The sequence below is a fragment of the Phodopus roborovskii genome, unplaced genomic scaffold (assembly GCF_943737965.1).
Source record: "Phodopus roborovskii unplaced genomic scaffold, PHOROB, whole genome shotgun sequence".
Classification (NCBI taxonomy): Eukaryota; Metazoa; Chordata; class Mammalia; order Rodentia; family Cricetidae; genus Phodopus; species Phodopus roborovskii.
Genome location: NW_026126549.1, coordinates 43,076 through 69,883, shown reverse-complemented (window position 1 = coordinate 69,883; position 26,808 = coordinate 43,076). Strand labels below are relative to the sequence as shown.

Genomic DNA, 26,808 nt, shown 5'->3' with positions numbered 1-26,808 from the left:
TTTATAGTATTCTTTATTGTTATATGAAATCCTTGAAGGTTGGGCTTTGACTCTGGTTTTTGGCAGATACTGGACTGTGAAGTTCTCCTATACATGTTTCAGTGTTTTACTTGGTGAATATGGCCATAGTTTTTTTTCTCCTTCCTGAAACAGTGAGCTGTGTTCAGGTACCTAGACATAATTATCCATACAAATTATCTCCCCCATCCTTCTCTTCTTCTCCTCCTCCTTCTTTTTCTTCTTCTTGGTTATTCAAGATAGAGTTTCTCTGTGTAGCCTGCCTGTCCTAGAACTCACTATGTAGGCTGGACTGGCTCAATCTCAGTGCTAGGGTTAAAGGTTTGTACCATCATCACCTGGCACAAATTGTGTTCTTTATTGTTCAGTGTGTCCAGAAGTAAATTTGTTACTCTTAATTATGTAGAAGAGTTTAGAGGTTTTTCATCTTGCTATTATAGTATTATATGTTAAAAATTACTCTGTATTTATTTTTGAAGAACAAAGAAAACTAGATAAATGACTTATGGAATTTCAAGAATGAAAAAAAATGAAGACATTAGAAGCACAAACTCCAACTTAGTACTCTTATTGAAAATGACCAGTTCTTAGTGGAAGCAGACATATGATACGGAGCTTGGGATGCTCTATTTTCTAGGGGAAATACACAACACAAAAAGTTAAAACTACCTCAGGAAGTCATTTCTACGTCTTGAGTGTCTTTTGAAACCAAAACCTTTTATATTGCTGAAGTCTTAATTCAACAGTTAACATTGAAAATAAATAATTGTTTTCAAAGCACTACATGGCACTAAAATGCTAGTGGTATCTCAGAATAGTTTGGCAATACTGGCCTTCCCAGAATAACAAAACAAATAACTTTCCATACAATGAAAACTTTATGTAATTCACACTAATTAAGCAGCAACTCCTTGGCAAATATTATAAGCACCTTAGAAGTATCGAGTTACATTTTTTTCTGTATGACAGATGTTATTTATAGCCTAAATTTTGTAGATTGGAAACAGAGAACTAACATGATAAGCAGCCTATGCAAAGCTTCAAAACTAAACACCAGGGGTGGAATTTGGCAAGGGAAGATGTCCTGAAGACTCACAAGGGAAATGCTAGATGGCTGCCTTTTCGTACAGAAACAGTAAATAGTGAAAATCATTACAAGATTTAATCTCTTGTAATCCATATTTCAAAGATAAGACAATTACAACATCACAGAAGTGCATTGAATTTTACCTTTGTTTCTTAGTGGTTTTCCTTCCCTTAAATAGAACCTAGGGCCTTGTACCTGCTAGACAAGGGAACAGCCATTGAGCCCAACACTGGGATGTTGACTTTATATGAGTTTACTGGATTAAAGTCTGAGTTCCTCCAACTGCTGTTTCTATAGCATCCAGACCACTAATAAACTGAGTAATAACTATAGATAGAACAAGTTTACTAAAGACTATGAGATCTCCTTCCCCAGACTCACTCAACCTAGTCATAGTTCTTGATCCCTAAGTGGGTCCAAGTAATCTTTTTTAAAAAGAGCTCTAGTTCCTCTAGGAATAACAATGACTAGGGAAAGAATACAAAAAATAACATAGTATGAGTGTTATTTCAGAAGAGTACGGAGTTAAGTATTGTTACATAAATGATTCATAGAGTGTTTGCCTGGCATGTCCTTGATTTTTATCTCAAGCACACACATACACACACAAAGCAAGAAAACAAAAGAGCAAAGGGAAAAGAATGTGTGACCAAACTGTGTTATGATTTCAATGTTCTATGAAAAAACATGTTCAAAATAGTACCCTCGGTACCCTATCCATTTACACAGGAAAATATTAAGGCTGACTTAAACAACGCGGTAGAAAAGGTCAAGTGTAACAAAATTTTGAGTTTGCTTTTTAAAATTATATAGTGCAGAATGCACATAATGTTTACTTTTGTTTACGTGTAAGATCAAAAAACAAATGAAGATTGTCAGAAAAATAATAAAATAAAAATACTTAGCCCAGTGAAATGAATAGAAATTTAAAGAATGAGAAAATATAAAAATAACTACAGAAAAACAATACAAAACTTTAATTTAAACCGTAATGGCAATTATAAATTTTGGACTCACTCTTGAACAATGATCGTCGTTTAAATCCTGATGCTCGCCCACAACCGGACAAGGAGGAAGACTCGGGCTGAAGGCCATGAGGTCGGTTTTGGGTGGGCCCTCTCCAGAGCACACCTTCTGTCTCCTCTGCTGAGAGTATGACCAGCTCCCCACCGCACTGGAGCACACCAGCACGGGCTTCCCAGACACGCCCTCTGTGGGCGGCACTGAGCACCGAAGTGCAGTGTATATCATGAGAGTTAGAACTAGCAGGCTGGACACCGCGCAGATGGCAATGATCAGATACACATTGACATTCACTAACGAAACTTCCTGGATAGTGGAGCCTGAGGCCCGCGAAGAGGCCTTTGGAGTTTGGCTATTCTCAACCAGAGAAACTGACACAGTGGCAGTGGCTGTCAGGGCTGGCTCCCCGTGGTCCTTCACCAGCACTAATAGGCGATAGCGCAGTTCATCCCCTTCCTCCAGGGCTCGTGTAGTACTGATCTCGCCCGTGTACAGACCAACCCGGAACAGGCTCCGAGTTCCACCCGTTAAAGGATGCAATTCATAAGACAGCCACGCATTGTAGCCAGAATCGGAGTCTACAGCACGCACCTTAGTGACAACTTGGCCAGCACCCACTGAGGGAGACACAAGCTCGCTCACTACACCACCGGAACCTTGTGTCCAAGGCCCTAGCAGCCGGGGCGCATTGTCGTTCTCGTCCAGCACAAACACCTGCAGAGTCACATTGCTGCCCAGGGCAGGCACACCAGCATCCCGCGCGCTCACCTGGAACTGCAGCAGCTCCAGCTCCTCATGGTCCAGAGGCTGCAGCGCGAACACCTTGCCGCTCTCCGCGTGCACAGACACGAAGCTCGACAGCAAGCGCTCGCCCACCCTCCTCTCCACCAGAGAGTAGGACACCAGCGCGTTCTCCTGTGCGTCCGCATCCATGGCCGACACCGTGAAGATGTGCGCGCCAGGCGGGTTGTTCTCCTTCACGAACACCGTGTATTCGGGCTGCGCGAACGCGGGCACGTTGTCGTTCACATCAGCCACCTCCACGGACACGCTGGCTGTGGCCCACAGCGAGGGCGAGCCCCCATCGCGGGCTGTCACAACCACCTTATAGTCAGCTGTGGTCTCTCGGTCCAGGGCGCTGTCCAGCACGAGTGAATAGTAATTCTTGAAGGTGGACACCAGCTTGAAGGGGACATGTGGCGTCAGGGAGCAGGTCACCTGCCCGTTGACTCCAGAGTCTAGGTCCGAAACGCTAATTAAAGCAATGACAGTGCCCAGGACAGCGTCCTCTCGAACAGGCAGGGACAGGGAAGTCAATGTGATCTGAGGCATATTGTCATTTTCATCCAATACCTTCACTAGAACAGTGCAATGACCCGCCATCGGAGGGTGTCCTTTATCCGTCGCGTCAACGCGGACTTTGTAGACACTGACTTGCTCAAAATCCAAGTTCCCTTGAATCACGATTTCTCCTGTATCTGAGTCTATGCTAAACTGCTCAAGAACCTTGGGCGGGACCAGCCTATTAAAGGAGTAAGAAATTGCTGAATTCGTCCCTTCGTCCCTGTCAGAGGCATTCAATCTAATAATCGTCGTTCCGTTGTCTGAATTTTCTAATATCCTCACTTCATACTCAGACTGCTGGAAAGTAGGGGCGTTATCGTTCACATCCAGCACAGTGACCAGCAGCTGAACAGAACCTGTGAGCTCAGGTTTGCCTCCATCCGTGGCTGTCAGCAGTAGCTTATGTTCAGGAGCATCCTCTCTGTCCAAGGATTTTTTCAACAACAGTCCAATTTGTTTGTTGCCATCACTGTTTGTTTTCACATCTAGCCCAAAGTATTCGCTGGGACTGAGTTTATAGGTTAAGATAGAATTTGATCCAACATCAGCATCTGAAGCGCCCTCTAGTGGAAACAAAGAATCTGGCAGCCTAGATTCATAAATTAACATTCTTTGCTCCTTTATGGAGAACAGGGGCGGGTTGTCGTTAATGTCCTTCACCTCCACCTCCACGTGGAAAACCTGCAAAGGCCGGTCCACGATCACCTCCAGGTGGATGCTACACTCCACGCTCCGCCCGCACAGCGCCTCCCGGTCGATCCGAGAATTCACAAACAAAATGCCATTCTGCAGATTTACCTCCAGAAGGTCCCCGCGGTCCTTGGATGCCACCCTGAACAGGCGGGGCACCAGCTCTGCCAGCTCCAGCCCCAGGTCCTGAGCGATGCGGCCCACGAAGGTGCCGTGTTTGGCCTCCTCGGGGACGGAATATTGGAGCTGGCCGCTCCCTGCCTCCCAGGCTGCCAGGAGAAGAACTGAGAGCAGCAGACACCTTGTTCCCAGTCTGCCTTCAGTGGTAAAATCCATGTCAAATGCTTCGTGCTTTATTTCCATTAGAAGATTTCTTTCCCTGCATAAAATTCTGTATGACTCAAAGACCATCAATTCATTTTTTCTGCATTCACCATCATTCAGCAGTCATGGAAAAAATCAGCAACCAGAAGAAAGGGCTTTGTATGCTGGCTAGATGTAACTCCGTGGTAGACAGCGACACCATGCGGCTCCAAAGGGTAAGAAACGAATTCCTATCATTTCAATTACCTTGAGAGTAAATTCTCCAGATGTTTGTAATTTTCAGGGCAATTCTTTCCGCATGATTTTGTTGTTGTTGTTGTTGCTGTTGTTGGTGGTGGTGTTTAGAGTGAGGATGTTCTTCATTCACAGAGAAACAACATTCTTAAAAAACATCTTAAACATTTTTTTGCTATCCAATTTACTAATATTAAGTGTAGTATGATCTAATCTTGGAAATCAGTGAGCAATTCTCTATAATTTGGGTACATACTTAATCTGTCCATATATTCCTTTATGGTAAATATATATATATGTATACATATATTTCCTTTATTTAAAAAATTAATTCTCGATGTTTATTGTTACTTTGTTACATAAATATCACACGTGCTTAAGGTTCCTTCATGTGATGCTGAGCATGGTTTTAATGCATACTGTGTGCAACATTTTAAATTTGTATGTGTTCTCATTGGAGATGAGATTCACCTTAAAATGTGCAGCTCAGAATGTCCTCAAGCTCAAAATATTTGCATCTCAGAATTGAGGATAGATTAGGATACAGAAACACGATACTGAACCTGTCTACGTCATTTCTCCATTGACATTCACTTTATATTGATAATTTCCCATTTGTATATCTCTCCACATTAATTCCTGCTGGAAATTTTCCCGGTTGTGTTCTGTTGCCCTCTTCTGCTGTTCCTAAAGACTTCGTCTTTTTCTCTAAACCCCAACTTCATCTTATATACTTTACTCTTATAGAGTCTCATCTTCTCCCATGTTTCAAGTGATACCTTTCTGAATATTCCTCGACCCACATCTGCATCTCCCTTTCTATATTTATGTCAATGTCATTAATATATGCCAACTCAACATGAAAGCACTGGTAATTATTAGTGAATTAGTAAATTGAAGGCTTGAAAATTAACATTTTGTTTTAGTAACATAACATTTTTTATATTACCTATAGTAATTTTTATTTTTATTTCTCTGTCTCTTTACTTACCTTATTCAAAGTCAGCCCACAATTTCTCTGTCTTTCACATATGCCATATTTATCTTTGCAAATATAAATTTAATTAAATTACTAAAACTAGAAACTTAATATTAGAACCACTTACAGCTTGATCATAAGCCAACTTATCATTTTAACCATAACAACTTCTGTTTCTCAAATGTTTCTTCTTGCTAAGAATTACTTGTATTTTTTTTTTTTTTTTTTGGTTTTTCAAGACAAGGTTTCTCTTGTATTGTTTTGTAAGGTATGTATTTTATACAGCATCTTCAATCCATGGTTAATGTCTAGGAAATATTACTAGTGATAAATGCATAAGCCAAATAATGCTTCTCGGTTATTCTTTGATATGAATGGTATTTTGTATTAAATATAGAACATTTACAAACTTGGTTTTCTTGACTGAGAATTGAACCCAAGGTCTTGCGTTAGTTCTTCATCATTATGCAGGACACTCAGTCTAAGGTCATCTTTTAATATTTTCATTTTTTACTGTAAAAATATTGTCATCATGCATTTAAGTCAGGCCAAATACAATTTTTACTATTACTTCACCCTTAATGTCACTAGTTGGAGATGATTGAACTTCTCTTCAAACTGAAGCAAGTCACCAGTAAGGCGTTCCAAATGAGGCATGGCATCCCACATTCTTCCTCTATTCTGACATACATTAAGCTGCACAATGATAACACAAAGCTCTCCCTTTTGTGAGATGCTGTCTTCAAATGATTAACCCAGATCTATTCAATATTTTCCCCACAGACTTTCCATTCAAACCCCCCAAAGGAGAAGTTTCTTTACTTAGAATAATATAAGCCTGGCTATAGATATAGATATAGATATATGATATATATTGAGATATATATATTGATATATATCAATATATATATATAGAGAGAGAGATCTAGTCTTTTCGGCAAAGGTTTTCAATATTAACTAATAGATGTATAATATTCTAAAATGTACTTCCTACAAGAAATTTTGGCTGGTAAAAATCATATTTGCTTTTTTTGTTGTAATTCTTCAAAGTTTCCTGAAGTTTAGTTATACAATCTACCTAGAATTGTTGTAATAATCTTATAGGTTCCAGGTAAAAGAAATTATGAAACATTACTGAAATCCTTTACGTAAAATAAATTTATAAGACATGAAAATGTTGATCTTTTGATGACAAATAGCTCATAGCTTCTCTATTTTATTTATTCAAATAGTTTATTCTAGTTGAGGGGGAAGATTATTTTAAAAGATGATTAGATGATCTCTTTATAAATAAATACCTCCCTCCTCCATAAGGAAATTTTTATAGAAATTATATAAAGAGTATGTTTATGCTTCAAAATTAACTTAACTTTATTTTTAAGTTGGTAGGTATTTGCAATAAACCAATACTGTAGAAAAATCTATTTTTAATTTGAAGACCTCCCTAAAGTTGATCACTGTGTTAATATCCAAACAGCATAATAGCAGGGGTAACTATAAAAGTAAATGTATATGTAAATTTCAACAATCACCAATGCAAGAAAAAATGGTTTTAACATTTACTGTATTAGTGTATTAGGTATGTAATATCTATTACCTGTTGAGCCTACATGTTTGCCCAAAACACAAAAAAGAGAAACAAGACAATTTTATTTTTCAATGGCAAGGGCCCTCATCTACGTTTGTAGACTACAGTGTTTGTAAATAATAAACAAAAAGGAGTTTTTATAATAGTAAATTTGTTACTTCCTCAACTGAAAATGTAAAGCAATAAACAATATCTTTTCTGACCAAGTACACTGGGGTTTTTCAGAGCTGAGTGAGTTCACAATTACTTCTCAACACAAATAAAGTAAAGAAGTATCAAGTTTCTGAAAAATTATATCATTGTTCCTCCAAATTCCAATGTTGAACTTTGGGAGAAAATTATATTCAGTATTCACGCTATGCTCTATTATGGGAATGGAAAAGACATTTTAGCTGTACTCCTTTGTGTTACACGAATTTTAAACAGTAGCTATGTATATCCAAGTGAAAAACATTACTAAAATAAAAAATTTTAATAATAAATGTTTTAATCATGAACCACAGGTGTGCAAATCTATTTAGACAAAGATTAAATAAATCACTACTAAAATACAACTGAAAAAGAAATTAAATGTTTATATAAAAATAAAATAATTGCAATTCAACAGCAAGAAAAAAGTATAGTTGATTAGCTATTGTAAAAATATTGATATGTAGTCATAAAATAGTTTTTAAAGAGTAAATCATTTAACCCAGACTCTTTAAGGCAGAGGGAGGCAGAGGCAGGTAGATATCCATGAGTTCCAGTCCAGCTGGTTTACATATATAGTCCCAAACCAAGAAAGGCTACATAGTAAGACCCTGTCTCAAGACTGACAAAAAGAGACATTTAAAAACATATCTCACAATTTATTCTACCATGTGCCCTAGATTGTGAGTGCACTTGTATGACAAGATATTATGAAAACATTTTGAAAGCAGAATGTCGGAGTTTTGAGGGCAGCCTAGGAATCTAGAGATATCAACACTAGACTCAGTCACATAGCTCAGTCAGTCTCATAAAAATAAATAAACTAAGTAAATATGAAAAAAAAATAACTTAACAGAAAGAATTCTTGCTGCACAAGCTTAAGGACCTGAGTTCAAATCCCAAGAACCCAGGAGCCACATGTAGTTCTGAATACCTATAGCCCCAGCATGTGCAGTGGTGCCTGACAACAGAGATTGCCTGGGCTAAGGAAATAAAGCAGAGAATGATAGAGCAGGGACACACACACACACACACACACACACACACACTCACTTCATGTCCCCAAACAAATTGAAAATATTGTGGGTTAAGAAAGAAGACTGTTGTATGTATTAGTAAAACCTCTTACAGAATAACAATGGCTACAGGCCCATAGTCAGTAAAAGATATATCCAAGACAGAGATTTAAATATTTTCTGTGTCTGAATATTTTGCCTGCATGTATGCATGTGTGTGTACCATGTGCCTTTAGAGGTCAGAGGGTTTTGGCTCCCCTGGAACCGAAGTTACAAATGATTATAAGGGTAGAAGGAATTGAACTCAAGTCACATCCAGCGCTCTTTACCACTGAACCAATGGGGTTAAGCCTGAGGTTAAGCCCAATTACAGCTTTTTAAAATGCATTATACTTTAAAGAATAGGAAATGGCACAGCTAAAACTTGACTACGAATTTACTAGGTTAATTGGGTGTAGCGTTTGATTCTTAAGCGTGGGGGAAAAATCGCTGGGAAAGCCTTCAATATTCAACATTAAGGAGTTAAGAGAAAATTTAAGCAAGATTATGAAACTCACATTCTCTGTAGAGCTGGGGCCCTGAGGTAGGCTGGGGCTGAAGGCCATGAGGTCTGTCTTGGGCGGGCACTCCCCAGAGCACACCCTCTGCCGCCTCTGCTGCGAGTATGACCAGGTCCCCACCGCGCTGGAGCACACCAGCACGGGCTTTCCTGGCTCGCACACACCTTCCCTGGGTGCCGCCGAGCAGCGCAGCGCTGTGTAGAGCAGCAGCGTGAGCACCAACAGGCTGGACACCGCGCAGATGGCGATGATCAGGTACACATTCACATCCACCAGCGTGGAATGTGAGCCCGAGGTTCCAACCAACACCCTAGAAGAGACCTTCGGTGTCTGGCTGTTCTCCACTAAAGACACCAGGAAGGTGGCTGTGGCCGTCAGTGCTGGCTCACCGTGGTCCTTCACCAGCACCAACAAGCGCTGACGTGGAGTGTCCGATTCGTCCAGCACACGTGTGGTGCTGATCTCACCAGTGTATAACCCCACGCGGAAAGGGCTGCGCACAGCACCCGCCGACTGCAGTTCATAGGACAACCACGCATTGTAGCCAGAGTCCGCATCTACTGCACGCACCTTCGCAACTACGTGGCCTAAACTCACTGATCTGGATGACAATTCAATAGTCCCTCCGCCACCCTGAGGCCCCAGCAGCGCAGGCGCATTGTCGTTCTCGTCCAGCACAAACACCTGCAGAGTCACATTGCTGCCCAGGGCAGGCACACCAGCATCCCGCGCGCTCACCTGGAACTGCAGCAGCTCCAGCTCCTCATGGTCCAGAGGCTGCAGCGCGAACACCTTGCCGCTCTCCGCGTGCACAGACACGAAGCTCGACAGCAAGCGCTCGCCCACCCTCCTCTCCACCAGAGAGTAGGACACCAGCGCGTTCTCCTGTGCGTCCGCATCCATGGCCGACACCGTGAAGATGTGCGCGCCAGGCGGGTTGTTCTCCTTCACGAACACCGTGTATTCGGGCTGCGGGAACGCGGGCGCGTTGTCGTTCACGTCAGCCACCTCCACGGACACGCTGGCTGTGGCCCACAGCGAGGGCGAGCCCCCATCGCGGGCGGTCACAACCGCCTTATAGTCAGCTGTGGTCTCTCGGTCCAGGGCGCTGTCCAGCACGAGCGAATAGTAATTCTTGAAGTTGGGCACCAGCTTAAAGGGGACATGAGGGCTCAGGGAGCAGGTCACCTGCCCATTAGCACCTGAGTCGCGATCAGACACGCTAATCAGAGCAATGACAGTCCCCAGTTGAGCATCCTCTTTGATAGGCAAAAAAAGCGAGGTTATGGCCATGTCGGGCACGTTATCATTTACATCCACAAGTTTCACTATAACTTTACAGTGTCCTGCTAGTGGAAAGGTACTTCTGTCCACGGCGTCAACATTAATTTCATATAATTTACGGTCTTCATAATCCAGCGCCCCCTTAACTTTTATTTCTCCGCTGGTGGACTCTATTGTAAATTTAGATTTTACATCATCAAGAACAAGATTACTGAAGAAATATAGTATTTCTTTATTAATTCCCTCATCCGCGTCTGTAGCGTTGAGTTTAATTACTAATGTGTCGCTGGGTGTATTTTCCAACAATCTAACATTATAAACAGATTCATCAAACTCCGGAGCGTTATCATTTGCATCCAATACGTCAATCAATAACTGAACAGTTCCTGTTAATTCAGGTTTCCCTCCATCGATTGCAATCAGTAACAAACGATGCTCTTGGGTTTCTTCTCTATCTAGAGGCTTCTTCAAAATTAGTTGTAAAACGGTTGTCTCTTCTTCCTTTCCTTTAACATCCAAATCAAAATATTCATTAGGGTTTACTTTATAACTCAAGGCTGCATTGGATCCTACATCCATATCAGATGCGCCCTCTACCGGAAACCGCGAGTCTGGCATTCTTGACTCTAAAATACTTAGTCTTTGTTCTGGTCGGGAGAACCTAGGTGGATTGTCGTTAATGTCCCTCACCTCCACCTCCACGTGGAAAACTTGCAGAGGCCGGTCCACGATCACCTCCAGGTAGATGCTACACTCCGCGCTCCGCCCGCACAGCGCCTCCCGATCGATCCGAGAATTCACAAACAAAATACCATTCTGCAGATTTACCTCCAGAAGGTCCCCGCGGTCCTTGGACGCCACCCTGAACAGGCGGGGCACCAGCTCTGCCAGCTCCAGCCCCAGGTCCTGAGCGATGCGGCCCACGAAGGTGCCGTGTTTGGCCTCCTCGGGGACGGAGTAATGGAGCTGGCTGCTCCCTGCCTCCCAGGCTGCGAGGAGCACAAAGGAGATGAGCAGGCGCCGGGATCCCGGACTTCCTCGCTGGGAATATAGCATCGCAATCCTGTTCTACTTCTCCAGTCTCTGTTGCAGCTCCACACAAAATCCTTTGAAAGCTTAATTCCAATTTACTATATATTTTATTTCCTTGCTTTTTTTGTTGAGCTCCCGTAGCAGAGCCTAAAATGGAAGGAAGGTCCTTTTCCTAAGTAAAATGTATTCTCCGTGTCCTTTTGACGTTGGAAGACAAAACATATCGTGGTGTCTAGCGACATCATGTGGATAAAAGGGTAAGTATTTTACTTTATTCTGTTTTATTCACTTACCTTTCACTAGTTAAATGTTTCTCAATACTACTCAATGTCAATTACATGTTTTGTATGCCTCTGTATATGCCTATTCTCTATTTAAACATCACTTTATTAGCCAGGCTCCTTCTATATTAGTTGCATTACTTCCCAATCCCCCAGATGTTCTGCTGGCGGCCTTCCAATTGGACTTGACTTTGTAAATACAACCTAAAGCAAAACATCAACATGAGTATACCAATGCATATCGATACATCTTCAGTAAGCACACCCCAAATAATTTATGTTATCTATTTTGTCTATAGGGGATTTTATACCCAAAATGAGGAAAGTTTCCAATAGTTATTATTTCAATAGTTAATGTTGTTCAATAGTGTCTTTTCCATATTTTGTTTTTAGTTTTTCTGTATCACCTTAATGGAAATGTCCTCCCTCAGTATTAGTTGAACAGAATGTTCTAAATTTCAATGTGTAATACTAGTGATTTATTGATGCTATCTTCAAAAATAATTAAGTTTGAATATGATAGTAACTTAGGTTCTTTTCTTGAAATTTATCCAAATTACTGAGCATTTAGTCTTTTAATATGCTTTTAGCACCTAGCAATTTTTACGTTGTCTTACTGAAATGTGGAGACTTTAATTGTCCAGATGTCATACAACTTTAGTAAGCAACTTGACACCATTTTCAAGATACAGTCTGTAAGTAACAATTATTCCAGTTGCTATTACTGTGTAAACTGCATAATCACATATCTTACATTCACTCAACAAGTCAGAATCCTAATATTGATTGAGAAGTAGTGCACCACAATAATATTTAGGATCCACTAAAAGTAATGTTATACTCAATGGAGAAAAGGCATTCATAATATGATAAAATAGTTTACATTTTTATACAGATGTGTGGAAGATGAAAGTCTCTTATCATCTGACTCATCTTTGCCAATGTTGGAATTATGACCTGTGTTTGTCATTCTGTACTTGATTCTTAATTTAGGATTTCTTTCTCAGTCATTACATTCTAAACTCCACAGAAGACATGTAGGAAAGTACCATTAAACCATCTAAGCCATTCCTTCTGTCAGATATTAAACAGTACTTTCTTGGCTAGTCCAACTCACTGCCCTCCTTCCTTGGAATTCTAGTTATACCCAAGAGCATGCCTTTAACCCCAGAATTCTATAACTCACTTTATGTTGCCCTACAAAGTATAATGAAAGTAATGAATAGGAGATACAAAGCTTAAATGTTTAGAACACATAATTACAGATAGCACAGGAGTGAAAAACAAAAGAAATTAATATTTACTTCAATAAATCTTTCTCATTAATGAAATGTATATTTTTATTTATTTTTTATTTTTACTTTATGTGCATTGGCATTTTGCCCCTGGAACTGGAATTATAGACAGTTGCAAGCTGCTATTCTGGTGCTTAGAATTGAACCCAGGTCCTCTGGAAGAACAGTTGGTGTTCTTAACCACTGAGCCATCACTCCAGCCCCAAAATGTATATTTTCTAGATGTAAATCAAGCAAATATTTAAGTAGGTTATCCTTCTCTAAAAGAAAATATCATTCTGGACAACTGAAACTTTTCATGTACAATGTCTATTATTGGACTTAATAAGAAGGTTGGGAAAAGAAAAACAGAGGCTGGCAGATGATTCAATGACCTGAGACATCACAAGTAGCTATAATTATTGTGTTAATTAAATTCACAAAAAGTAGTGAATTAAAAATGTCTCCAATTTTTTTAAAAAAATTAAGCAATGTTCTAAAACTGAAAAGGCACTGACAGAAATTAAGAATTCGGTTGATGATGTGGGTGGTACCCCAGACTAATAAGACAAGAGTCAAGCATGTGGTTCACACCTTTAATCCCAACACTCCAGAGGCAGAGGCAGGCAGATCTCTGATTTTGAGGCTAGCCTGATCTACAGAGCAAGTTTCAGGACAGCAAGGGCTACTCAGAAAAACTGTATCCAAAAACAAAACAAAACAAAAACAAAACAAAAACAAAACAAAAAACAAAGAAGAGGAGGAAAGGAAACTACTAAAAAAGGGGAAAGATGCTATAGCATAATCATCAAGCGATAAAGAGCATGAGTGACTTAAAAGCACAAATTACTTATAAAATCCATGAAGTATGTGGTGAAAAGATTTAACATATATACACTCTGATTCTCAGGAGAGTAATGTAAGGTAGAAGAAATATTTGAAGGTATACCAGTAAGTATTATTTTAAATCGATAAAGTATCAACTCACAGTTACAAAATGTTGTAATAACTTCAAAAAAGATTTTAACAGTAAATCAAAGCTGTTCAGGTAATATAAGGTTGTTGACAATTTTCAAACAAAGAAAGAATTTTAAAAGGAGCTAAGAAGAGGAGAAAGTCACAGTATATCAATAATAATTCAGTAGTCATAGTCTTAAGAAAGAATTGTAAGAAGTTTATCTTGAAAGTTATGGGAAAATACCTTCCAACTCAGCATTAAATACCTAGCAAAATTATTTCTCAAAGGTGATGTTGAAATACTACAACTGAATATACAAAAACATGGGGAATTTCTTCACTATCAGGCCATAGGGAAAGAAATGTTCAAGAACATTTCCAAAAGAAAAATAAACTCAGTGAGAAACACAAACATAAATGGGTATTAACAGTACAAATGTGATAATTGTATGTATGGAATCTATGTCTAATTCAAAAATGCAAGTGTAACATAAAGTGGGAAGCAGATATATAATGATTTCCTAAGGTCCTAGCATTTACTCAGCATGACAATGCATTCCAAGTATTGGTTTATGCCTTAAGAAGTTATCAGTGTACTTTATAATCTCCAGGAAATCAAAGAGAAAATAAAAAGAAAATACAACATTAAGACCCATATCAGAGCTACAGACATCAGCAAAAAGGGTTCATATGAAGTCCCAGACCCTTCTTTCCCACCCCACCCCCCACAAAAAAAAAACATTTTGTCAAAACTACCCAATCATGAGAAACCTAAAATGAGGCAAAACGTTTTTGCCCTCCAGACAAGCTCAAATCTCCCCTTTCAAAGCAGGGGAGAAACACAAGGAACTTCTCATCGCATTCTTTTCTCCCAACACAGTGTTGCTCACTTAGGGAGAAGCAACAGCTTCCGCCTTTTCTCCAAGGAATCATGAAGAGTGAAACCTGCATTCTACATCCTACATTTCAGGGCACAGAGCCTGTCGTCTGTCTCACTACTCAGAGCACAAATGGAATCCTGCACTTTTGTAGGATGAGTGAAGACAACTAGCAGCAGTCATGTTCAACAGGACCTGGGGTTCAGCCCCGTACGAGTAGTCTCTCTCTCTTTCTCTCTCTCTCTCTCTCTCAGACAGAGTGGAACAGGGAGGGACCCAATTTTATGGCTTCTCAGTGAGCAGATCGAGAAATTCTTTTCTGTCTTGCCTGAATCAGCACCCTGATAGAGCACAGAAGATTCTAGATGCTTGAAAATGACTCAGAACAACAACAAAATGGTGCATCTAGGTATGGGTGCACACTTTTAATCTCAGGTCTCTGTGATTTCTGAGTCAGCCTGACTTACCTAATGAGTTCCAGGCAGGCAGGCCTTCTAGTGATACACTGTGTGGGTAAGAGGAAAGAGGTTTACAGACACTGCCACTCCAGGGTAGCCACAGGGCAATGAACGGACACCAATGGGAGCAGAGATAATGAGCCCCAGAATAAAAGCAATGAGTGGATCACTCCTGCTAGGACTTTGTGCATAAAACTATGGAGAATACATACACATCTGCCCAAATGGCTTCACAGAGCCCCAGGTTCTTAGACAACTGACAAGTAATGGCCATTCCATGCACAAAGGTAGGCAAGAAAGATTGGGAGAGGTGGCTGGGTTTTGGGGGGGGTTTCCCTACAAATAAGAGAATGTAGAGATCATATAACAACAGGAAAAAAGCAAGAGAATACACAAAAAAGAATGGGTACTATCTCTGAAAATCAACTTTTTTAACTTACAAATGCAAAATGTCCAATGAGCTCAAGAAAACAAAGCATTAACAGAAAGAGAATCTCAACAGATGTGGAGTTTTCAATTCAATACAATTCAACAGCACACACGACCAAGCAAAAAGAACTGTAACCTAGAGGTGGAATTTTTGAATTTACTCAGGAAGAGAGTAAAAAGTAAAACAGAACCTTAAAGCCTGAAGAAGAACTAAGAGATGTACAGGGTACAAAAAGAGTGAGCCAATATGTGCAATGTTATTCACATAAAGAGAAAAGAAAAACAAGCAGAAATCCTAGAGAAATTATGGCTTGAAATCATGGGATTAAATTGATAGACCAAGAACCTTAGCATAGTTCGGATAGGATGAAACTAAGTAAAGCCACGTCTACAAGCTAATTGTAGAGTCAACAATGAAGAGAGAATTTTGACAGCAGCAAGGAAAAAGTGACTCATCATATACAAGGGAGTACTGGCAAAGCTTAGCATCAGATTTTTCGGCAGAAAATCTGCATGCTAGAAGACATATTCAAACACCTGAAAACAAATGATCACCAAGCAAGAATTCCATATACAGTAATAAGTAAAATTATGAAGAATGTGATAAACAAACGAAAATCCTAATTAAAGAAAAGAAAGAAACTAACCTTTCCCGAAGAATCCCCTTCAGACTGCAATTGGTCCTCTCTGTCCCTTGAATCAGATAAACTGGGGCTGAAGGCCATGAGGTCAGTCTTAGGTGGGTACTCCCCAGAGCACACCCTTTGCCTCCTTTGCTGAGAGTATGACCAGCTCCCCACCGCGCTGGAGCAAACCATTACTGGTTTTCCAGACCTGCACATGCTCTCATTGGGCACAGCAGAGCAGCGCAGTGCGGTATACAGCAACAACGTGAGTACTAAGAGACTGGACACCGCGCAGATGGCGATGATCAAATACACATTGACATCTACCACTGATGCCTCCGGATTTATGACACTTGTGGACACTCGCGATGGAGTCTTTGGTACCTGGCCACTCTCTATTAGCGTCACCAACACAGTGGCAGTAACCGTCATTGCTGGATCACCATGGTCTTTCACCAGCACTAGAAGGTTCTGGCGCAGCAAATCTGCCTCGTCCAGGATGCGCGTAGTACTGATCTCGCCCGTGTACAGACCCACGCGGAACGGACTACGGGAATTGCCAGATGGTGACTGTAGCTCATAAGACAGCCATGCATTATAGCCAGAATCCGCATCCACTGCGCGTACCTTTGCAACCACATGGCCCACACCCACGGACCTTGACACCAGTCGGCTCACAACTCCACCAGATAATCCAGCTTCAGGTTCCACCAACAAAGGCGCATTGTCGTTCTCGTCCAGCACAAACACCTGCAGAGTCACATTGCTGCCCAGGGCAGGCACACCAGCATCCCGCGCGCTCACCTGGAACTGCAGCAGCTCCAGCTCCTCATGGTCCAGAGGCTGCAGCGCGAACACCTTGCCGCTCTCCGCGTGCACAGACACGAAGCTCGACAGCAAGCGCTCGCCCACCCTCCTCTCCACCAGAGAGTAGGACACCAGCGCGTTCTCCTGTGCATCCGCATCCATGGCCGACACCGTGAAGATGTGCGCGCCAGGCGGGTTGTTCTCCTTCACGAACACCGTGTATTCGGGCTGCGCGAACGCGGGCGCGTTGTCGTTCACGTCAGCCACCTCCACGGACACGCTGGCTGTGGCCCACAGCGAGGGCGAGCCCCCATCGCGGGCGGTCACAACCACCTTATAGCCAGCTGTGGTCTCTCGGTCCAGGGCGCTGGCCAGCACAAGTGAATGATAATTCTTGAAGGTGGACACCAGCTTGAAGGGGACATGAGGGCTCAGGGAGCAGGTCACCTGCCCGTTGACACCCATGTCCCGATCAGACACACTGATGAGTGCAATGACTGTGCCCACTGGAGCATTCTCTAGGATTGGAAGGGACAGAGATTTGAATTCCAAAGCTGGGACATTATCATTGATGTCTTCAATTTCTACAATAACTCTACAATGTCCGGAGAGAGGGAGTTGTCCTTTGTCAATGCCCTCTATAAGAATTTCATAGGATTTGCATTCTTCAAAATCAATGTATCCCTTTACAGTAATCTGTCCTGTAACTGGATCTATGTGGAATTTGCGTTTCACATCTGGTGAAATATCTGTAGAAAAGGAATACATAACGTCCCCATTCAAGCCTTCGTCTAAATCTGAGGCATTGACTTTGATTACCACTGTTCCATCTGGTACGTTTTCTGGTAATTTCACAGCATAGAGAGGTTTGTCAAAGACTGGAGAATTATCATTGGCATCCAGCACCGTGATGTGTATCTGAACAGTGCCAGTCAGCTCGGGTTTGCCTCCATCGGTGGCTGTGAGCACTAAAAAAATCTCTGGAGTTTCCTCTCGGTCTAAGGATTTTCGTAATACAAGCCCAAGACCTTTTATCCGTTCATCGTCTGATGGTTTCTCCAACGAAAAATAGTCGTTGGGACTTAGCCTGTAAGTCAGCATAGCATTGATTCCGATATCAGCATCTGATGCACCCTCTAGTGGAAACTGAGTGCCAAGAGCTCTTGATTCTGCAATGAACAGATTCTTTTGTGTTGCTGAGAACATCGGAGGGTGGTCGTTAATGTCCCTCACCTCCACCTCCACGTGGAAAACCTGCAGCGGCCGGTCCACGATCACCTCCAGGTGGATGCTACACTCCACGCTCCGCCCGCACAGCGCCTCCCGGTCGATCCGAGAATTCACAAACAAAATGCCATTCTGCAGATTTACCTCCAGAAGGTCCCCGCGGTCCTTGGACGCCACCCTGAACAGGCGGGGCACCAGCTCTGCCAGCTCCAGCCCCAGGTCCTGAGCGATGCGGCCCACGAAGGTGCCGTGTTTGGCCTCCTCGGGGACGGAGTAGTGGAGCTGGCTGTTCCCCGCCTCCCAGGCTGCGAGGAGCAGAAAAGAGAGCAGCAGGCGCCTTGATTCCTGGCCACTTCCCCAGGAAACTTCCATCTCAAGTGCACAGTGCTTTGTTCTGATTAGGGATCCACTCTCAGAGATAGGAGAATTCTTCTAATTCGTCAGTCCATCGCCTCTGCATCCTCCATTGTTCAGATTCGGGATGGTGGATACAGCTTTCCGGGAAGAATGGAAATGATTTTTTTCCTTTGGACTGTCTTCTGTCGGATTTATTTTATGGTAAAGAGCGACATCATGTGGCTCCAAACTGTAAGTATGGATTCCGGAAATCCAGAACTCTAAAAACTGTCCTGTTTATTCCTTCAGCCTCACAAATAGGTTTCTTGCTTTGCAAAATAGACTTATATTTTGTAGGTATGTGTTCTGTACCAGTAATTAATTATGTGGGATCTTTTGTTTTACCAGAACATCAATTTTTAACACAGTGGAAATTCTTTTTCATGTGGGTTTTAAGTATTTATACAGACCCAGCTATCATTAATATAAACTTTATTAATATAAACTTTGTTAATATGCAGTTGTGAGGGGTAAGTTAGGAAAATTCATGACAGATTCCTTGTGTGCTCTCAAATGGTGGCTTGTGATTGCTAATGGCACTCTGTTCATCCTTGGGCTTGTAATATTTGTTCTGAATCTCGAGAGAACCAACATTTAGAGAACCACTGATCCTAAGAACAAGTCGATGAAAGGGAGGTTCGCAGACACTGTTTTAAGAAATCAAAGTCTGGCCGGAAGTTGGTAGTGCACGCCTTTAATCCCAGCACTCGGGAGGCAGAGGTAGGAGGATCTCTGTGAGTTCGAGGCCAGTATGGTCTACGGAGTAATTTCCAGGGTAGCCTCCAAAGCTACACAGAGAAACCCTGTCTCAGAAAAAGAAAGGAAGGAAGGAAGGGAGGGAGGAAGAAAAGAAGGAAAGAAGGAAGGAAGAAAGGAAGGAAGGAAGAGTCGAAGTCTGTTAACATTCAATGAACTGTCTTCCTGGAATCACAGAAGGCCCAAGTGTGCATGGAAGATTTAACAAGGAATTTGAAGCATGTAGTAAATAGCCATGAGCAAGTGTGATATTCTCATTTTTGCTCTTGTTGTTTATAAATTCCTGGTGCTTTCTGGTGTTCAAGATGTCTAGATTTCTATTTTCTCATATTGTCCTCATGGTTTAGTCACAGAAGATAATTTCCCACCTCTGAAAAAACCATTCATTAGCAAACAGACACACTCCTTTTGTCCACTAAGTAATGGATTTAGCAAATAAGAATCTCTGTGTTGTTTATTTCCTTAAGATATAAAAATAAATAAGTGTTTTAAGTAGACTAGTAGGCCAGCCTTAAATTGAGTGGTAGGATCTGGAGTTGCATAAGAAAAGGGAAATTTTTTTTCTAAACTCTCTACAAACCAATTTCACACACTTTGTAACAATTTTAAGAGCTCCCCAAATTATGAGGCATTTCATGATTAAACCAAGAAGATGTTCTACCCTCTTTGATAATCTGCAACACCAAGACTGCATTGTTTGGTTCATTTGTTACTTTAATTTCTCCTTAACAACTCTTTAAGTATATGTGCCCTCTTTTGAAATAATACTTTTAAAGTCAAACATTGTATATTAATATTAGTACATCAGAGGTATTCAAATAGTGCTTGTGGTGTATTTACCCAACAAAACTGGTTTCCTTTTCACTTTTGAGATAGGCTTTTATTTAGCCTAGGCTGTCCTTGAACTCACAGTATAGCCATGGCTGACCAGAAATGTCTGACTCCCCTGCCCCAAGTGCTGTATTACAGGCATGCACCAACACAAGTTTCACGTGTTGCTAGAAGAACTCGGAGCTTTTTGCATACTAGAGGAACACTCTACCAACTGGACTTCATCCCCAGCGAGTTTCATTTCTTTAATTTCTTAATAAAATATGCTAATTTAAGGTTAAAATGGTATCTCAACAATTTACTTTTCTAGATATAAAAAAACTATATGACATTGACCTAAATAGGATATATTTCAATGTAGAAAGCATGGGTTTTACCTTAATTTTCATGTCACGTTTTGCCAGGCATATTCTTTTATTCATCAAGGGTTTTAATGGACAATAGAGAGTTCCTAGCAAATGAAGCAATTTCCTATACAACCTCAACAAAGGAGAAGATGGTGGAGGTATTCCGCTGCAAACTATTTTTGCATCTTAAATTCATAAGTTTCTTTCTTCCATGTTTGCTTAGACCAAAGAAAACTCAAGTTATCAAAAAATAATTTTAATCTCCCTCTTTCTGTGAAAAGCCCCTCTCTCCTTTCCTCTCTCTCACTCACACAAAAACTAATTTCTGAATCGACACAGAAATAAGCATGCTCTCACTGAGTAGCCAAAGGGTTTTTTCACATTATCAAAGATGTAAAACACACTGGAAGAGGCCACAAGAAGAACCTTTCCTTTATTTGATTTACGGAGCCTGCAGATGCACAGGTAGGGGTGCCTCAGAATAGGAATGGATATTTGTGACAGTTGATCTTCATTCTTAAGTTGATTTCCAACAACCCTGATGGCAACAAACCTTCGGGTATGTTCATGGTATTGTTCTGGATTACATTAATTGAGGTGAGATTAATCCTGGATGTGGGCAACACCATTGCATGGCTAAAGATTTGCTTTGAATAAAAAGCAGAAAGCAGCTGAGCAACAGCATTCATCACCCTCTGCTTCCAAACTGCCAGCATACACTGACCTGCTGGCAAGACTTCCACACCATGATGGACCACACCCTGGAACCTCCACCCAAAACAAACCCTTCCTTTCATACGTTGATTTTTAACAGGACTTTGTCACAGCCACAAGAGAAATAACAAATACAACATTAATTCAAAACAAATAGATATTAAATAAATAAATTTTCATTTTGCATCCAATGAGATAGACTAGTGGGTAAAAGGCAATTTCCATGCAAACCTGGCCATCTGAGTTTGAGCCCCAAAACACATGGAGGAAGGATAGTGTCAATTCCCACAACTTAGCCACTGATCTCTATATGTGTCACACACACAAATTAACTCACTGATAATTAACCAACCAATTAATTAATTATTCACTCTTATAGCTCAAATATATATTTAAGGAGAAAAACAAAACACTTCAAATTCTTCAAATCATCTTTGCTGAAGTTCAAGACCAACTGAGCTTTTTAAAACCCTATATCAAAAATTTTCAAAAGTATGTATCCTTGAAAGTACTTTTAGTCAAGCATTTCAGGAAGAGCTAGACTAGAAGATTAAACTCCTATATCTGAGGAACAAGAACTCTGCATGACCCTGTAACCTACAACAGGATGATAGCAAACCAATAAAGTAATTAAGATTGGATTGCTGTGGGAAATACTTGATGGATGAAGGAACAGAGAAAGGATAATTCTGGGAAGGAAAATGTAAATCAGAAAGAGAAAAGACTAAACATATTTCATAAGTTAGACTAACCAAATGCATGAAGTGTTAATTGTGTTTTACTTGGATAATATTTCTCTCTGTAAACAAGTGGAATTGAATAGGAGTTCAAGTATGTTGTAAGAGAAATTGACAGATGCATTGCAAAACTAACTGTAGAACAGTCTCACATAAATTATATTTGATTAAAAAAGAAGAAAAATAGAAGACACAAAGAAAATTTCATTTGATATCAGTTGTCTGAAGATTCTGCTTATTGCAAGACAAATCGATACTCATGGAGCCAAACTGAAAATAACTCTTCACAAGATTAAAAATATTTTTCTTTATTTTTGGGGGGCTCTGAATCAGAATTTCTCTGTAGCTTTGGAGGCTGTCCTAGAACTCACTCAGTAGACTGGGCTGACCTCAAATCACAGAGATCCACCTGCCCCTGCCTCCTGAGTGTTGGGATTAAAGGCATGCCCAGCTAAAAATATTTTTCAATTGGAGAAAACAATGAAGACAACATAATGTTTTGAGAACCTTGTTTTGCTTTGATGTCTCATAATTTTTAATGTAATGTTTAAACTATCACTGTGGAAGGTGCATGCCTTTAATATCAGCACTTGGGAAGCAGAGGAAGGTAAACCTCTGTGAGATCTAGGCAAGCTTGATTCACAAAGCTACTTCCAGGACAGCTAGGGCTGTTACACAAAGAAACTCTGTCTTGAAAACCCAAAAGAAAAAAAGCACACATGTATATGGACTAAACTCATATATAATTTAAATTTTTAAATTAAAATAACTGTTGAATAAAAATTTAATACTCCCACATACATATGTTTTTTTAAAATAATATGATATTTTAAATCTAATGATAAATTACTTTCAGTTTGGTCAATTGGTTGAAAATAAGCCTGTATATAATTTTTAAACTTCTTCAATGTTAACCTATTATGTGTAGTTATAAGGATAATAATGTCCTATGAGTGGTAAGTCAAAGAAATATCAAGCATTCAAGCTTGACTAACCAACCATTTAGTGAATGGGCCAGTGACAATTCTACTAGCACCTCCTAGAAATCCCCAAGAAAGAAGCAAAGGATACTGAAGCTTTGCACACAGATTAGAGACATACCAGATGCTCTAAATGTCATTCACACAAAAAGAAAATGGTTCCCATTTGTACATAGACTGCCGTAAAATAAACCTATCACTTTATTTACCAGCAAACACGATGTAAGTGTGGATCTCACAACTAGTCGATTCAGTACAGAATTTAGTCATGAGAACCGACAGCTTTAATGACAAAATTGGTGAGTGTGAAGTGTTCAACAAAAAGAACATAAATAGAATAATAATTAAGTTCAACATATCTCCAAGGACTGAAAGTACTAACATATAAAACGAGAACATTTTAGACAGAAAATTACTCACTTTCATGGCGAAATCAGTGTCTGCCACCAGTTTGTCCTCTTTCTCCTGACTAACTGGGCAGGGTGTGAGACTTGGGCTGAAGGCCATGAGGTCTGTCTTGGGTGGGCCCTCTCCAGAGCACACTCTCTGTCTCCTCTGCTGTGAGTATGACCAGCTCCCCACCGCGCTGGAGCACACCAGCACAGGCTTCCCGGGACTGCAAGAGCCTTCTGTGGGCATTGCTGAGCACCTGAGTGCAAGGTACAGCAGCAGCGTGAGCACCAACAGGCTGGACACGGCACAGATGGCGATGATCAGGTACACGTTGACATCTAAAAGCGATGTCTCCCTGCCCACAGAATCCACCAAAGCCCGAGATGGGGCTTTTGGCATGTGCCCACTCTCTACCAGAGACACCAGCAAAGTGGCCGTGGCTGTCAGCACCGGCTCGCCGTGGTCCTTCACCAGCACCAGTAGGCTCTGTCTCGGCGCATCAGTCTCTTCCAGGACACGCGTGGTGCTGATTTCACCGGTGTACAGACCCACGCGGAATGGAAGGCGCCCACTGCCCGCCGCCGACTGCAGCTCATAAGACAACCACGCATTGTAGCCAGAATCTGCATCCACGGCGCGAACCTTTGTCACCACATGTCCTGCACCCACTGACCTAGGCACAAGTTCGCTCACTGTGCTGCCCACCTGAGGCCCCAGCAGCGTGGGCGCATTGTCGTTCTCGTCCAGCACAAACACCTGCAGAGTCACATTGCTGCCCAGGGCAGGCACACCAGCATCCCGCGCGCTCACCTGGAACTGCAGCAGCTCCAGCTCCTCATGGTCCAGAGGCTGCAGCGCGAACACCTTGCCGCTCTCCGCGTGCACAGACACGAAGCTCGACAGCAAGCGCTCGCCCACCCTCTTCTCCACCAGAGAGTAGGACACCAGCGCGTTCTCCTGTGCGTCCGCATCCATGGCCGACACTGTGAAGATGTGCGCGCCAGGCGGGTTGTTCTCCTTCACGAACACCGTGTATTCGGGCTGCGGGAACGTGGGCGCGTTGTCGTTCACGTCAGCCACCTCCACGGACACGCTGGCTGTGGCCCACAGCGAGGGCGAGCCCCCATCGCGGGTGGTCACAACCACGTTATAGCCAGCTGTGGTCTCTCGGTCCAGGGCTCTGTCCAGCACGAGCGAATAGTAATTCTTGAAGGTGGACACCAGCTTGAAGGGGACTTGAGGGGCCAGGGAGCAGGTCACCTGCCCGTTGGCTCCAGAGTCACGGTCAGAGACACTGATCAGGGCGATAACGGTGCCAAGTGCAGAATTTTCTAACACAGGAATTGATAGTGACTTGATGACCAATTCAGGCACATTATCATTAACATCCACAATTTCAACTAGAACCGTGCAGTGATCTGTCATTGGGGGTGTTCCCTTGTCTGTTGCCTCTACTTGGATTTCAAAAGACTTAGTTTCCTCAAAATCTATGTTGTCTTTCACAGTGATGCATCCATTAACAGGGTCTAAGTGGAATTTCGACAGGATGTCAGCTGACATATCTGTGTGGAAAGAATACACAATGTCCTTATTTACTCCTTCATCCAAATCAGAGGCGTTAACATCCACTACCACAGTACCATTTGGTGCGTTTTCGGATAGTCTGACTTTGTAGAGAGTCCTCTCAAATGCGGGGGCGTTGTCGTTCACGTCTAGGACAATGATCTTCACTTGGGTGGTGCCAGTTAGCTCAGGTTTCCCGCCATCAACTGCCGTTATCAGTAAATGGTGTTCAGGAATGTCCTCTCGATTTAAAAGTTTCTTCAACACAAGCCCCAGGGATTTAATTTCCTCATCTTTTCTTTTGACGTCCAAAGTAAAATACTCACTGGAGTTAAGACTGTAAGTCAACAATGAATTTGCTCCGATATCTGCATCTGATGCGCCCTCTAGCGAAAACCGAGAGCCAAGCGGTCGAGATTCATAGATAAACAGATTCTTTGTGGCCACTGGAAACACTGGCGGGTTGTCGTTAATATCCCTCACCTCCACCTCCACGTGGAAAACCTGCAAAGGCCGGTCCATGATCACCTCCAGGTGGATGCTACACTCCGCGCTCCGCCAGCACAGCGCCTCCCGGTCGATCCGAGAATTCACAAACAAAATACCATTCTGCAGATTTACCTCCAGAAGGTCCCCGCGGTCCTTGGACGCCACCCTGAACAGGCGGGGCACCAGCTCCGCCAGCTCCAGCCCCAAGTCCTGAGCGATGCGGCCCACGAAGGTGCCGTGTTTGGCCTCCTCGGGGACGGAGTAATGGAGCTGGCCGCTCCCTGCCTCCCAGACTGCCAGGAGAAGAAGCCAGAACAGCAGACGCTGATCTTCTCTCCAAGTAAACACCATCGCAAGCCCCTTCCAAACGTTTGGTCGCTTTCACACCGATCCAAAATTTCTTAAATATTTTCAGTTTATTATTCTTCACATCTTAAACCCCTTACCGTTACCATTTTGTCTGAGACTGCGACGAAAAGGATCCTGTGGATGTGTAGAACCCGCTGCGTTTCTTTTGTGAAGGAACTTGTGGTGGACAGCGACACCAAGTGGCTAAATGTGTAAGTATTTAATGCGTTTATTTTCTTATAAATCTAATTTGAATTGTCCCCAAGTTTGTATTTTGACCCGTGATTTTCTTCAAGTAGCCATCAAGGAGTTTGTTTTACCAAAACATAGCCTTACATTTTCATGAAATATCTCCAGTTCATGGCTTCACTACTAATAATGGACTTCTGTATGGTAGGCACAGTGTTCTGTTTCTCTTAAAGGAGTTTGCCCATTAAATTTTCACAACAATCTTCTAAGATGAATTTTAATATAAGTCATTGATTACAAGTACATATAGACTAACCAAATTAAAAAGGACTTTAACTGATGATTTCTCCAGTCAAGATGCCAGGTTCAAACTACATTTTATACAAAGATGGTTATCTTTATACAAAGATGGAGGTACAAGTTACGAAAATATGAGATAAAAGTTGTGTATATCTATTAATGTGTGTTTTATATAATTTTGGCATTACCAACTTAATTGGAAATAGGCTGATTTGCATTTATTAATTTAGAATATTTGTAAATCACCCCCAGGTCCTTTATTCAAGCATAGTACCCTTGTTAACACTCTCAGCTGGTATTATATAAATATTTCAGGAATCATTCATTCATTTTCTTACTGGGGATTGAAGCCAGTGCCTCAAGTACCTAGACAAGAGTTCTGCCACTCAGCTGTATCCCCAGCCCAGAGTTAGTCTTTGACAGTGAATTACTTTTGCAAATGTATTTCCTGTTGCAGGAC

The 26,808-nt window shown here is 41.7% G+C and overlaps 1 protein-coding gene and 1 long non-coding RNA gene across 20 annotated transcripts in view; one reads left to right on the top strand and one right to left on the bottom strand.

Moving 5' to 3' along the window:
• The window catches only part of LOC127234137 (protocadherin alpha-C2), a 217,254-nt gene that overhangs the window by 175,360 nt on the left and 15,086 nt on the right, over positions 1 to 26,808 (bottom strand). For 2 of the 17 annotated variants that reach the window (XM_051200907.1, XM_051200915.1), the window contains exons 1-2: positions 17,526 to 18,841; positions 9,737 to 10,240 (exon numbers count right to left, since the gene is read on the bottom strand). The exons of 2 other annotated variants lie outside the window; for them this stretch is intronic. In XM_051200907.1, coding sequence (XP_051056864.1) covers positions 9,737 to 10,240; positions 17,526 to 18,677 — 1,656 coding nt within the window. In that variant the 5' untranslated portion in view covers positions 18,678 to 18,841. Of the gene's footprint in view, positions 1 to 2,122; positions 4,639 to 9,049; positions 10,241 to 16,292; positions 18,842 to 26,808 lie in introns of those variants that run through there. 13 more of the 17 variants (XM_051200908.1, XM_051200916.1, XM_051200897.1 and 10 more) reach the window with 11 other exon arrangements.
• The window catches only part of LOC127234141 (uncharacterized), a 77,449-nt gene that overhangs the window by 35,640 nt on the left and 15,001 nt on the right, over positions 1 to 26,808 (top strand). The window contains exon 1 of one of the 3 annotated variants that reach the window (XR_007835556.1): positions 18,267 to 18,362. The exons of the other annotated variants lie outside the window; for them this stretch is intronic. This is a non-coding gene — a long non-coding RNA (uncharacterized LOC127234141). Of the gene's footprint in view, positions 1 to 18,266; positions 18,363 to 26,808 lie in introns of those variants that run through there. 3 annotated transcript variants of the gene reach the window in all.